Source organism: Eleginops maclovinus, chromosome 8, assembly GCF_036324505.1.
Source record: "Eleginops maclovinus isolate JMC-PN-2008 ecotype Puerto Natales chromosome 8, JC_Emac_rtc_rv5, whole genome shotgun sequence".
NCBI classification, from domain to species: domain Eukaryota; kingdom Metazoa; phylum Chordata; class Actinopteri; order Perciformes; family Eleginopidae; genus Eleginops; species Eleginops maclovinus.
The window spans coordinates 11660700-11676468 of NC_086356.1; the positions used below are offsets into that span (position 1 = coordinate 11660700).

Sequence of the window (15769 nt, forward strand, 5' to 3'; positions counted from 1 at the left end):
GGTATTGAACTCATAATATACCCAATATGCATAACTTATATTTGCAATCCTAATGCTCTTAAAACTAATTGAAATCAATTGCACCGAGTTATAATTTGTTTTCTTATCCCATTCATTGTCCCTGCTCTTTAAACCATCTCACCTCTCTCAAAAATGCATGATGCTTGCCTGACTTTTTCTCATTCTAGATGTCGGGGAATCGTTGGTTGAAAACCTTGCAATGAGTTTTTCACATGATTTTTTCACCATTGGCACTGAGGAATATGAGTAGCTGCTTAGAGGGGTGTACTGTACACACTCGGAGCCGAGCACTGTCTTGTGTGTGAACATGCCCCGGTTTCAGAAGAAGAGGGACTTGATGCCTACATGAAGAGGCAGGTTTTTTTTACGCTTCTTAGAAGTCTTCGTAGTGAATACGGTCAAAGTTCAGTGGAGAGTGCAGTCATTTTCCTCAGTTAATAATGAGGAACAGTATTTATTAGTTTATTCAGAGAAGCATGGCAGAGGTGAAGAATGCTAGTGTTGACACATGGAAGCAAAGCCGAGCAAACATCAATGCGATGGGGGTTTGTCCCAGTCACATCCAGCCATGCCTCTCCTGTCTGACTGAGAGCTTCAGCAGCAGCTGGTGCTCATTGCTCAGAGGCCATGTGTGGGCCTGCTGAGCTGGAGCTGAAGCAGGTTATATTTCTTAATTTATGTCCCCCTCTACACACAAGCTACTCTATGGTGGTGGTGAAGTAACTTTTCTACCCACACTCACTCCAACAAATTAACTGTGTTTATACAACTGTTTGACATACATTTCAAAGCATCTAGTTCACACTATTTCCGTAACCTTAACAAAAGCTTTTGTAGCTTTAACTTAACCACAGATAAAGATGTGAACACCAGCCTAGGGTCTATGTACTGCACTGTGAATGCCCACCATCCTCTAGGAAAACCATCATGTGGCTTTGGGGTGTGGTATTGAAATTGCTGTATGCATTCAAACAAGTGTTTCCTTTGAACCTAAATTATACAGCTATTACCTTTGTCAGCACAATGTAATTGGGTACCAGGGTTGCTTACTGCGCAAACATACATCATTTCATTACTGGCAACACAACCATAGTGATCCTAACTTTTTCTGAATCTGTGTGTATAAATGCCCTCATATTTCAGATTCAGGTCACGTTCAAGTCCTTTCTTAAAACCAAGCAAAAAACAACTTAGGTTCAAGCAGTTAAATTTGCCGGTAGTAAATTCAGAATGGCTCTCTGCAGCTTTCCTTGAAGTATAATCTGTTGATACTATTAGTCTTAACCACACTCTTTAAAGCTTTGATTCAAAGAGTCTGGGGACATGTTTTCATGTTGCCTGCAGCAGCAGCACACATTTTAAGGAGGATGGTTATTTGCGGGTGTGTGAGCGTCTTCTTTATTATATGTTTTGGAATTGTATTGTTGAGACCTATAAAGGGAAGTGACATCCATTGTTACAAATGATATAGTAAATAATGTTTCTGTATAATTTAGGGTCTCAACAAGAATATAAATGACACTTCAAACACTTAGAAAGGAGTAACAAAAAGACCCCTACCTTCTATCACAATAATGATATGTTGGCTGATGCCAATTCCACGATTTGGGCAAGTTGTTTGCATCAATTTACAAATGTTGTGCGCAGCTTGATAATGCTACTTTTATTTGAGATAAAAGCCAGGGGAACATAATAAAAAACATATACAAACACACAATTTAAATGTAGTGTTTATTTACTTGTGGCTCATGCTTTTAGACAAGCTCCTTTTGAATTGGGATGGAGTGCAGCTCAGAAATTAACAATAACAAAGGTTTTAAATGTAGATATGACAAGAAACATATCATCTACCTCAAATAGAACCTAACTTGATCACCCTAAAAACAATTGTGTGATATTTTTAGCATATACGACTCACAGACATTAACACAGTTACGTTCTTCTTTTTCGTATATTAGGATTCACTATTGTGTTCAGAACTACCTTCATCTGTAAATCACTCAAAATGCATTCATAATTCATCAAAGGGGTTATTTTTTATATATATATCGACAATAAAAGCCCCTGATTTCAGTCTACCTGCAGAGTTTGCCTTTTCATTTTAGGATTGCTTTTAAGATTTTATTTTATCAGGACACAGTCATGAATCATCTGTTTTTTCGAGATACCCTGACCTTTTAAGTCGCTGTGAGGCAGACAGTAACACACTGTCTTAAAGCGAGATCCACTATCTTTTCCTCCGTCGAAAATAGGCGCAAAGTAACTGTGGAACTGTGATGCATGTACTGACAAACTGCAAAATCAAACCTCACCTCAAAGAGTTATAAGTATGACCTTCCGGTTTCCTCTCCTTCAACATTGTTGTGCTGCAGTCAGTTTACCTGCTGAGAGCACCACACTGTGCGAGAGTTTTCTTCACTGCTCTGACGGGTGCTCAAGCTACCAAACTGACTGACAAACTGTTTGACTCAAAAAAATGAAGAGAGAGTTTATCGCATCAATGTCAATTTATAAAAGAAACATATTTAAGTGTCACAAAGAAATAAAAAGACACAAAAAGGGATTGTTGGAGGCCATTGTTTTTCATACTCCATTTTGGTAACACCTTTGTGGGTAACAGCTGCCATCCCTCTGTGGTGTTACCACTGCACAGTCTGTTAGATAACAGGTGAGGTAACAACATACAGTGGGGGTCCATTTGCCACTGCTTCTGAAGTCACCCTTAAAAGCATGTCACACCTTTTCAGAAAAAGCTGATCTAAAATTCCTGAGATTTACCATTGTCTTATTAGCTCCAAATTGGCAGGCCTGCACTCGATGCAGTAGAGTACCAATAAAAGAATATAGAGGTGAGTGTGTAAACACTGAGTCCACTTGAGTACAAGAGCCAAGTGGCTCCTTGTTAAGCCTCCCACCTTCTCAATTCCTTTCTCTCCCGCATAACAGGTTGCAACTCATAAATTTAGGTTGTAAAATGTGTCTGCAGGGCTTATTATTGTGATGCCCTCTGTAATAACTTTTCAACATTCCCGTGTTGTTTATGTATAATAGGATAGTGTGTGTGTACAGGGCTTTTGAAAATAAATACTGCAACAGAAGAGTAAAACAGTATTGATTGGGATTACTTTGTGGGGGGGGTAATGGGTGAGAGACTAGGCTAGCTAGACCACCGTGACAGGCCTGTGGTCGTTCAGTGCCAATATGCAGTTTCTGCTTCAAAAGAAGATAAATGTGAATAGACTGACAGAAGACATTAAGATACAGGGTTTTATTCCTGAGAATTTACACAACACCTGTTCTGAATTATATTTATATCCATTTTTTTTTTTGCCAGTATTTCAGTGGATGCAGTTATGTTGCTAACTGTTTCATGTCTACTCGCATACATTTTCAATATATTTCCCTGCAAATACAACCCAAAGAAAATTACTTCTCGAAGTTGCTCTTGGAGCCTCTCAGATGCTGTCTTGTGCATTACAAATGGCACATTTACATACTCTCACTTTTGTATGAATGCAGATGCCAGTTTCTATTGAATCTGAGTTGGAAATGCTTTGCTTGCTGGTGTCATAAGTGGATGCTGAATGCAGCTGTGCCTTAATGTGATTACAGTTCCTGACCTATGTGGAGACTAGAGGCGCTGTCGGCTTAAATTACTCACAAACACATTGTCCCATGCATACAGCGTGAGTATGCATACATTCTATAGCGTACACCCATAAGCTGACATTTAGCTGTGAGTTTAGCTGCCATAAGTCAAGATAGTTTGTCTAGCTTAGAGTTACAAAAGCCAATGAGGCCATTTGAAGTTATGGTAGCCATTGCATGCACACAAATGCGAGCAGCAAATGAGAGCCAGTCCTAACCCTAACCTACATGCACATATAGTATTTATGAACACAAGAATATGTGAGCATCTGCACAGACCACCTGTCAACGCACACAGTCAGATTAAAAATAAGTCACGGTTCTCTCTTATAATAACTATCTTCCTCCAAAGCTGTCTTTTCATAGACACAAGCCGACACAAACTGACCTGCATTAGAAGCTTCCTCTCACAACTGACTTACCCTTACACACTTATATTGATCCACACGCATGTGTTCTTATATGGGTGTAATTCTAGGAAAAGCTACACGTAACCTTTTCATTTCTAAAGGTTTGAAAATAGGGAGATACTGTAGGATTGCCACAGTTGACAGGTTGTATGTCCAATGAGCCAAATTTATGAAGGCACTATAAAATGCAATGTGCTGTATATCCTTTATACATAATGAGTAATAAGGCTGCCCATGCAGGTTTTAGCAACTGGCAATGTCTGCCCAGCTGAAGGAGGACTGTATTTCCTGGCAGTTCAACTGAATGGACACTGTTCTGTAGCTAACCTCTATATATAATTTATTGCACAATCCCAACACTATTAATTTCAGCCATCGTAGCACTGCCATACATTCTGGCACTCCTGTTGATGTACTGAGACAGGCATCCAGTACATAATTCACCCACTGTGTATGTAGTTACTGTTTGTTTGTGTGTTTCTTTGTTTGTTTGGCTTCTTGTTTGTCTGTATATAAATTTAACCTGAATAAGATAATGATATGCCATTTCTATGTACAGTGATTGGCAGTGTATAGGCCCTGGCAGCTGAAGCCAAATTTCTCATTTGTGCGAGAATCAAGCTTGACCAGTATATATTTGTGTTTCGTTTTTTTCAAATGGTTCCAAGGCCTGCTTGTTTTTCATCTTTTAGTGCTTTACCACAACTAATTATATGTTGTGCTCAGCCAGCCTAGAACTTGAAGGCAACAGCTCGTGTTCGAGTGAAAACATCTACTTTAGCCAATCCGAAAGAAAATACATGGGAGTTTTAATTTAAAAAAACGGGTTTGGAATCTCTTATCTAGCACATATCCATCCCCATATATTTCTCCAATGTTTTTTTTTTTTCTAATAGAAATTGGCAGTGAACCTTCAGTCCTTCAGAATAAGAAATAGATTTGTATGAATACTCTACTTTTAGTATATCTTATACATTTAAGTAGATGGCGCATCACTACCTGCTGGTGTGAGCTCATTTGTTTCAGCTGGTGTGAAATACAGCATATCAAACTATTATGATAAGTGTCATCTGGCCTCATAGAATAACCTATACAGAAGATGATGAGCTTTTACTATTCAGATTGAACTCATCACCTCAACTCCCTGCTATACCTGTCATTACTGGAATGATTGTATAACCATTTCCTCTGCTTCTCTCCCCCGTGTACTTTCTGCAATCTCTAACTTATGCATGAGTGTTTTACTCCTTGTATAACAGTCACACGTCACGCTGTTTTTCATACCTTTCCCCTGAAACCCCTTTAACACCAAATCATTCTTGCTTTGGTTTATAAATGTGACAGCTCATTCTCACATCCTCCAACACTTTTTCTTTTTGCCATTTATTTTTCCATCTCTCTCTTTTGTCTCATTTTTATTTATGAGCTCCCTCTAACTTTCCCTGTCATTATTCCTCGCGGGGCCGTTTCCGCATTGCTCAACTAGTACAATAACACTTCCACAGTCTCTCACAATTAATCATTTCCCAGATGCTAAATGAGTTAATTGTTTTAATCAATATTATAAGTAATTCAAGTTCTATACATTTTAGCCATTATTATACCAGCAAGCAACTATTTGCTGTGAAAATATATATTGAACAGTGTCCCGAACAGAGAATAACACTCCCTCTTTGTGTTGTATTCTCTTTATTCTCTATTTTGTTATAGCTGGGACTGCCATGCATGCATATTAGTTCATTCGAGTCCTTCTCCTTATATATGAAGATTGGCCATCCCTGCATTAATAAGAGTGATTTCTTAGATATGAAAAAGAGAGATGACAGAGTGTGCGGCTAAAGGAGATCTTCTAGATTTTTCTCCAATAAGAATACTGTTCTTTGACTAAAAGGCTTCACAGAAAGAGAAAGATAAGATCAGAGTCACCATTTGCCTTGCATTTTCTGAACTGATAGGGGGTCGAAGGGGGTCGTGGATGTTGGGGCGAGATGAATCAAAGAGTTATGCGTTTGCACAGAAAAACATGCTTTTTTTACGAAGAGAATGCTATTGATGACAGCTGGTGCATTTGCCTTATCAAAAGAAAGGAGAAAATACGGTGAGCGTGAGAGGAATGTAGCGAATAAAGCGACAAAGTATTGCACCTTTTCAAAGTGTTGATTGGAGGTCATTTGAGTACTTGTAACAATTTTGCCATTTTATATTTAACTTTGTATAAAGAAGACTGCTTTTCCGGCATGGAAATTGGTGTTTTGTTTGTATTCACTGTTGTAACAAAGCAGATGGTTGCAAAGCAGATAGACAGATGTGCCTATGAAAATGACTTAGAGGTCTATGAAATTATCTATTGACATCGGAACTGTGAGAGGGACTGTGAAAGTGAAATTGGTATGGCCCAGTAATTACATTGTGTAGTACCTGTAGACATACTGGAGTTTAGCATTAGAGTTCTGGGAGTGGATGTTTTTTTATGGCACTCAATTTGGAGAAAACTAGCATCAAGACACAGGAAAACGGAGTACAAAGGAAAGAAAAGCAGTGAAATAGAAAAATACCCAGGGCGAGATTTCTGAAAGACTTTTGGACCTTGTTTCAGATGTAGTCTTGTGTGTGTTATTTTTCAAACCTGTGCCATAGCCTGGAAGAACAATTCACCTGTCAAATCGATCACACACACACACACACACACACACACACACACGCACACGCACACGCACACACGCACACACACACACACACACACACACACACACACACACACACACACACACACACACACACACACACACACACACACACACACACCCACACATACACACAGTGTCTGTCAAGGCACCTTTTGTACGCGAGAAATGTTACTTTCTCCCTATTTCACTTGAATAGGAAGGAGGCTCATGCAAATGGCAGAGGTATACATTTGTTTATATTTGCCTATATATATTTTACTTAGATTGTATTATATTTGTTTTTTATTCTTCAGTATTCATTCTTAGTGTCTCTAAAATGTTGCACTTTTAAGTATGTTGCAGAGAGCTATTTAAAGAAGGTTTTGATACTGTTACCGGCCAGCCTTTTGTTCAAATCTGCATGACAGCAGACAGAAGGTGAACACATCACAGAAGATGTTCAAGGGAGCAACACTAAGCGTTCAAACACAAAAGAACAAAAGCTTCACAGACGAAGACCGACAGCAATATCTGATCATTTTATAAAGAGGGTACACAGTTGCGACTGTGTAGGTGTCACTGGGCTGCTTATACACTGCGGCAATATCTCTCTGATAATCCATTTATATGTTGTTGCCCAGGTCAAGTATTTCTTTTTTTTTTGTATCTTACTTGCAATAATATGTCATTGTATTTCATCCTTTTTTTTTTAAAGATGCAAATAAGATGTCCTTGTTGGAGGTTTAAAAGTGCAAACATAATAGAAGGCTAATATGTGCTCTGAATTTCTGTGTGCAAATCTGGCTGACGCTGAAGTGGTCTGTGTGCATGAAATGTGTGTGTTTCGGTGTATGAATATTTTGGCTGCCGCCTTTTATGTGCTTAATATCTACAGGATGGAGGACGTCTTGAAGCCATATTTTCTATTTTTCATTTCATCAAGGGGCTTTTTTTTAAATAGCCAAAACATAAGTTGTTTGTGTTTTTTTGCCAAATGGAAAATATCCTTCCAACATTTGCTTACTCAAAGCCTCACACCCGCAATCCTATTTCAATATATCCTTTATTCCCTGGCTTCTGATTAAGGATACATTTCATTGATAACTCCCATGGCCTTAAATGCTCCCGGTTACAGCGCGGGTAGGTCTGCCACAATTAAGATCAGCCATGGATGATTAAACGGGGCCCATTTTCCTCTTGGGGTTCATATTTTCTACTGAGTTGTGACCAAGACCAAACTTAAAATTATAAATCTCAAACTTGCAAAAAATAACTCTAGCTCTCTACTTTTTCATTCATCATACTTTGTGTCTCTCTTTCCAGTATTTATAATTTATCTCAGTGGCTCATTTAGGCCTTTTTGTCTAACCCTTCTGTTTTTTCTTTTATTTGAAAACACTCTTGCGCACAATTGTTCAAGCTTTTAATAATATAATACCACAAGTTCTGTATTCCCCACCTCTGTTGCCACATTACATTCATCACAATTACTCACATTATATTATGAATAAGACTTAAGGCATATGGCAACATATGATTTATAGTGCTGGGCAACGATTACATTTTTTAATCATGATTAATCGCGTTGTGTTCAATAATGAATTTAAAAGTGGCATGTTGCAGGTTTATTTTAAAAGTACAAGTTCAATAACAATTGGTTTGCAAACACTTTAAACAAATAAATTGCTTTTTTAACAGCAGTACTCTATACAGTAGCAGTTGAAAAAAAATCCAGTGAGTATTAACTTAAACATGAATGAATCATTTAATCAAATCAAATTTAAAACCAAAGTTATTTGCCACTGCCAGGGCATTATCGTTGTATCTAGTTTGTTATAGAAAAACAAGTTACACTCCGAGTCAAGTGATAACAAAACTTTGCAGTGGTTACAAATAACTCTGGTTCTATCAATTCCGCCGTCTGAAAGAGATTTCAAATGTCCGTGTAAGAGTTTGGTGCCTTTCTCATGTTTCTGTGCCCGCAGCAGTCGTAGGCCCGCCCTAAATGCTCCCATTGGTTGAGACGCATGACGACACCAAGCCAATACTGTTCAACATCCCACCCCTACTGTGACCTATGGTTTGTCTGTGTATTCAGAGCCAACAGAACTTGACAACATACTTTCGAAATAATAATTTTAATTAAAAAAACTATTAGTGCGTGATGAAATAATTGTAGGCGTTAATTAATTGATGCGTTAACGCGATAATAAATCGTTAACATGCCCAGCCCTAATTATTAATGCTATTTAGTTTGCAAGAGCAGGTCTTGATTGTAAAACAAATAGGCAATGTTATTACTTTTGCACAGCGAGGCCTTTGCTTTTTTTTCTCAAATCAAAAAGCTCTTATTCTCCCTCTTAAAGTTCTTCAAGGTTCGAGTCAGAAGTGAAGACTGCATGAATCACATTGATGGTTCTTGGGAGTGATTATTTCAAAGGCAATTCACCTGAGATTTAAAGTTCAGGCAAGAAGCACCTCTGCAATCCCTATCTCAAGGACTGAAAACACAAACATCACTTTCTGATGTGTGAACCTGTGAGGAAAAAAAACACCGTACATTTACAGAAAGAAACTTTGGGAAGTATGTCTTTATTGGTGAGATAGGAGATGATCTGCAGAAAATGCATCGATTCCAAAAAAGATCATCATAGTTGCAATACATAAAACAGAGTTAGAATGTATCATGGACATAATAATGCGTTACTTTGTTTCAATAAATGAAACCCGTTGTCCATGAGATTTTCAATATATCTTATGCTGATTCTTGTGTCCACAATGGTGCTTCTTTTGAAAAAGGTATTGGTTTGTCTTCCTGTTTCTCTCTGTGTTACTCAGTCGGTCTCATCTTACACCTCTCTGTGCATGTTATAACAGGATGCATACATTCAGAACCAATTTTACACCACATTGCCTTGACTCCGCTCTCCAAATACTGCCAGACTCTCGCACTCAAAATCCAACTCGCCTCTCGACCTGCTTAAGTGCACCAGACCAAAAGAATGACTACAGCTTTCCATACCCACATTTTACTCCGGGTTAATAGAACTTTTAATCATGTCTAAAATCTTTATGGTGCAGACAAATTTTCATGGGCTAAAGCTTAATGTTTATAAAGTGAGGAAAGAAGGATATTTTACCTGCATTGCGCCACAGTTGCACAGGAATTATGACCGTGCAAATTGTTCAGTGAACAATGAAGAGAGAATATGTTGCTCTATTGTTGGCAATAAACTGCTTTTAATGAGAGAGATTTGACTTTTTAAAACGTGAATTTGAGAAAACTGAGTGTCCCTTATGTAAGCCCAATGCCTTCCTATTTGTGAACTATATGATTAGAAAATTGCTAAAAACGTTTTGTATTCAGCTTAATGAACCTTTTCTGACCTTTTTTTCCTCACCACTTCAGCCATCTAGAATATAGGATTATAAACGTAGAATGTATACTCGTATGTTTTAATTTTATCCTTTAGGTAATACAGTAATGGATGAAAACAGGAAATGGTCTGAATTTGCTACAATAAATTAATTTGCAAGTCTAAAAATAATATGTATGTGTAATACTGTAATATTAGACCTCTCCATTTTTAAAATCATGTACCACGAAAGCCACAACTGGCAGCACTTAGAGGTCTGAACATGACCTATACTAATCTCTTTGGGGATGGACTCTCTTCCTCTTACAGAAGTGTAAATATGTATGAGCCCTTATCAACTATCTTGTCATATGATAGGGATAATTGTTTGACGCCACACCCATTTTATTTTCCCATGCTTGCTTTTAATTTGCTGTCAACAGAAGTAGCATTTCTCCTCCAATGCTCCTTTATAGTCAAGAGCAAAAACATTGATTTTCTCTCTGCCCATTATCCCCTTTCCACTCTGCGAGATTAGGGAGTGTAATCACTTTGATCCTGGGGATTATACAAGCAAAACATATGTACAACCATAAGGAAATGGATGGATGTTATTAGCATAGTCATTTAGGGTGTGACTCTGGCTACATAAACATATTTTACAGAAACTCTCTGATGCACCCCTAATATCAAGCTTAGGATATCATTCAAAGCCGTCCGCACACACTTTAGGTTATTTTATATTACCTATTTATCCATCAGTGGCTTTACACTTTACAAATCCCAAGCAATTATCACTTTGAGGCAGCCCCTTTGCATTTAGCATGGATGTGTGTTTTGATGTGGAAGCGGCAGCGGCGTACAAACAAAGCCTCTTAACTCTCACTGCCTCACTCTTGCTCTCTGACTTAAAAAACAGACACGCACACACTCTGGGGATGTGACCCATTTTGATAAACAAATTGAGGTAACAATGGACAAATTACCAAAACTGGCCAACAGATCAGCCATGAGGGAACAGAATAGTGTGAAGAGCAGTGGTTTTCTTACCACCTCAGACATGTTGAATATAACCACAGGAGTAGGGAAATGGCAGCCACATAAGGGAGGAAAAATACATGGTGTGTTTTGGTGTGTTTCTGTTCAGAACCACACATGGACATTACAAATGAGTCCCCTACAATTAGGATACTCCTTTCCCTTCCTTCAACTACAGCCTTACATTAACCCCAACTCCGGGTTATATATATATATTCAGCTTACTCAAATGTCAATTTATTTCAAATGCTAACCATATAGAGCACCTAATTCGCTTAATGCATGTTCTCACCTGTATGCAAAATGTTCTCATTAGTTCCCTTCCTTCTGATTCAGAGAAATATTTTTAGTCCTTGAAAATGATGCTTGCCCATACTGAATTATACCAATGTGTCAATATAATTGCCATCTGAAATGTATACTGTTGTTTAATTAATGCATGTTAAATAGAAAATGCTACAAAAAAAAACTACATTCATGCAGGTGAGAAAATGCATTAAGTGAATGATGTGCTCTATACAGTATGGTTAGCATCTGAAATAAATTGAGTACATCAAACATGACTCATGACTAAACTCTGTTGTAACTATTACTATACAGTCTTGTTCGCTCATACTAACTGACCTGTTTTTTTTATTTCTAATGCAGTTTTTATGTTTTATTTTCCCATAATAGTAAACAATTTAACATTCAGACATTTAAGAAATATTGTATTGATTGACTTTTCTCCATTTTCCCCCTTCTTCTCCTCCTGATATCTCACTGCCAGCCCCTGGAGGTGTGTTCGGTCCTCAAGGGGAATCAGGCTCGGAGCCTGAAGACGACAGCCAAATGAAGTTTTACACAGAACAGCACAGAGGACGAAGGCGCAGCAAAGGTGAGCAGGAGTACAGATGTACCTCTATCTGTATTGTAATAAATGTGGTACATTTTGAACACATTATCTCCCACATTGGGGAACCATCTTACCCACTCCATACTGCTGAGACGGCAACAAAGCAAAGTAAAGTAATAAAACACCATAAAACATTTTGAAAAGAAATGAATTCCACCCTTACTCTGGTTAAATATGAGGCTATAGTTGAGTGAAATGAGGCCAGACACTTCTGGTGTCGTCAGCTTAGCTGGAAGTAGGAAGGAGTCATGCACATCCCCTGTGGGATTTAAAGTGTGGTTTCATGGCACAGCTCAATGACAGTCACAGCAGAGACTGTATATGAGCTGATGCTAATGAAGGCTCAATGATGACTAAAGCTGAGTCACATTACTTTTTTATTTCTTATATATACAATTAGTCTGTTTGAAATAATGATTGAAAATAATGAAATCCAAATGTTTAAGTTATTCCCCCACCTGCAGTTCATTATTATATAACACTGTATCAGAGGAGGGGAAAAAGTCATGCCTCATATATTGATCTGATCAATGATATTAAAGATTGCAACTGCCTGGTCCTTTTTAGGAGAGAGACAGTTTGTCGCCCTGTATTATTATGCTCTCTGGAAGGCTTGTTAAATGCTACTGCAGAGGAAGAATTTGAAAGCATGACAATCATCTCTTGAAGTGATAACTTCTTCACACAGTAAAATGAAAATGTGTTGTATAGTTCTTATGGTAAGGGCTGTGCCGAGGTAGAGGGAATAAATACAAGAAAATAAAGAGTGTTTCTATGCAACCGTGTTTGCTTAACTATATAGCCACAATATTAAAACCTTGTTTTTTTGACAATAATTAACATTCAACACTGGAATAGACTTTGTAGTTCCCTGCTGGAAAAATGCTTCAGGCCAACCCAGTAAACTAAATTATAACTAGATTTCCAAGGTTGAAATGTTCCTAATTTCAATTAATTTAGTTCAGAATTAATTGCTAACATAGAACCAATGAATTATGCATTCACTATCTGAATTTTTGATCTGCAATTAATCACATATAAAGCTTAATTGTTCTCAGCCCAAAAAAAGGTCATTGTCCAGAACACTAGCACTTTCTGAATGCACTCTATTGTATTTTTATGTGAAAAGCACATACTGTAGGCTCATGAATGGGAAACAAATAAAACCTAGGACCGTGACCATGTTAAAGTTATTGCCTGTGTAAAAAGGCTCTGCTGTCTCTGTAAGATGGAAAGGGGGAACTAAATGGAAGGAATAAAGTGTACGTTAAACGTAAGCTTTTATCTTCAGGGTGGCCCTGTGTATTGTAGATGCATTTTACTTTACATTCGCTCATGTATTTGTGTATGTGTGTTTTAGTTTCTATGTGAGTATATGAGGGCATTGCTTTAAAGTGTTTGCCATCGTGAGCGTACATACTCTTGTCTACTCAGTAGGCTTTTATAGTAATTGAGGGACCCCTTCACAAGCCCAGTGACACCACCCACACCCCAAAGGGATTAGCAGCGCTGCCACTTTTGTTTTGGACAGCTGTTCTTCCTGTCCTTTCAAAACATCGTGACTGTAGAAGATGTGATGCAGCACGGGAGGATACGTTGTCCTGGGATTATCTCCCTTGTTTTGACCTTGAGCTGCATTTATCTTCTTCCAAACTTTACATTTAAGTTGCAGAACTTTCCTTTTGCAAGTGTTTTATTTATTTTTTGTAGTTCAATCAGTTTGATAATTTGTGTCTTTTGATAAAATCTATGTGGTTGGCAAATATAAAACATCTGGATTTCTTCCACTGATCAAAATTCTATTCTGAAAATATGCGATTTGGTCACTTAACCTCTACTTGCAATATCTGAGTTCTCAGCGTACAGAGAAGCAAGTATAGGCCTACTAATACTACTGACTTTTAGAATATTCCTGCATAGTGGAAGATCAACACGGGGCAGATGCTGTTCACTCATTGTCTGAAGGTGGCAGCTTCTGAGAAATGGTGTGATATGTTTACCCTGCTAATATCGAGTCAAAACAGTGTTCCAAAACAGCATTACCACATCCTCAGCCTCCTTTCAACATGTCGAGTCCTCTCCCATGATAAATATCCGTAGACAGAGGTTAAGCGGCTAATTTAATTCCCTGTATCTGGCTTGGAAATGGGAGTCCTGACAGAGCCAAAGGGCAACCAAAACAACCAATCTATAACCCTGTCAGTGGCAATAAGATCATATATCACGCCTGCAAATGATTCTGGGCTGTTATGCAGAAGCTCGGGTAAAGCTATCCTTTATTTACTCGAGCCAAACCTAAACCAGCATTAGATTAATGTATCAGGTGTACAATTAACTACCTTCACAATGATTGAGGGTTATTCAGTGGCTGTTTTCAACAAAGAGTAGTGCTGCAGTAGAGCGTTTAGTTTTAGGTTTGTTTCATCTTCTGTGTGCAAAAGCATTTTCTATAAAGGATGTTCAGACATATTCATCTGTTTGAGACCCTGATCAAAAACAACAGGGCTTCTGTAAAAACTGTTTACCTTTTTTCTCTTTTTCTATCTCCAGGCCTCCCGCACAGTCCTCTAAATAAGGTCACCCTGACGTTGATAACCATCAGCACATGTGTCATTGCCATTGTCTATGCTACGCAGGATTCCTGCCCTCTGACTGTCAAGGTTACTCTCCATGTGCCTGAGCATTTTGTTGCAGATGGTAAGTGCAAAACGTTGAACCTCGGCTCAACGGACGGAAATTTATGTTGAAGTCAATTGGTGTTCACGTTTTCCTTTTACTGCACTATTTTTTTCTTTACTTGTTTTCTAGGGCACACTTGTTTGAATAACATTTATAAGATGTAAAAAAATATAGAAAGCGGAAGAGAGTGAAATGTCTTAACATGAATCAGAATGAAACTTGGGAGGAAGACTGTGGAATTACTTTTGTGATAGTAGAGCCTAAGCCAATGTTGAATGTTGTGTTAAATGCTAGAAAAGGATACAGATTTGTATCGCATGCAAGTTTTCTTTAAAAAAATACAGTTTGAGGGCGCTAACATCACTTCCAGTCAAAATGACGGCCCGTCCACTTTCCGGTGAAAATAACGCATTAGAGTGAAGCAGAAAATAACAGTTTCTTCATGTCTTAAAGCTGCTGAGTCAAATATTGCACTTTAAACAAAAAATCAATCCCAAGTTACGGTTTCTTTACTTCCTCTACAGAAAAAAGGACAGTGAAAAAAACAATCTAAATCAGAAATCACCGTTTGAGTGAAAGCCTGCTGCCTACCACTCATCAACCTGCAGACCAACAGGACATCCATCCCCTATTTATTCAGAGCCCCATAAAACTAAGATGCATATGCCGTCTGATTTAACACAATTTTCATTTTTTTTTTAGTAATTATACAGTTTTTGACGAACAGAAATATTGTTTTCTTGCATCCCCTTAAACTTTTATAGGGAAAATCTGCATTTTGGTATGATGGCGCACCCCGAAAGTAAGAGCTCGCAGTGCCCCTGTTACCTGGTTTAGTCAAAACCCTGGCACGATATCATTAATGTAAGGATCCATCAACTTCTTTTGTCTTTTTTGCCATTTTCATTGAATCATAATCAGATACAGTCATCCTTAAAGCAGCATACTGCAAGTGTCTGTAACACACTGTTATTGAGTGGTGAAAGATGTTATGCAATGTGTGTTGTTTTGTTGTTAGAAGTAACATTTAATGCACCAGGGAAAGCTTTGCATGCT

At 38.0% G+C, this 15769-nt stretch overlaps 1 protein-coding gene across 1 annotated transcript in view; it reads left to right on the forward strand.

The window, feature by feature from the left end:
• Positions 1-15769, forward strand: part of LOC134868515 (astrotactin-2-like) — a 233974-nt gene that overhangs the window by 85147 nt on the left and 133058 nt on the right. Inside the window, exons 5-6 of the mRNA XM_063889717.1 lie at positions 11909-12016; positions 14585-14731. Coding sequence (XP_063745787.1) covers positions 11909-12016; positions 14585-14731 — 255 coding nt within the window. The remainder of the gene's footprint in view (positions 1-11908; positions 12017-14584; positions 14732-15769) is intronic.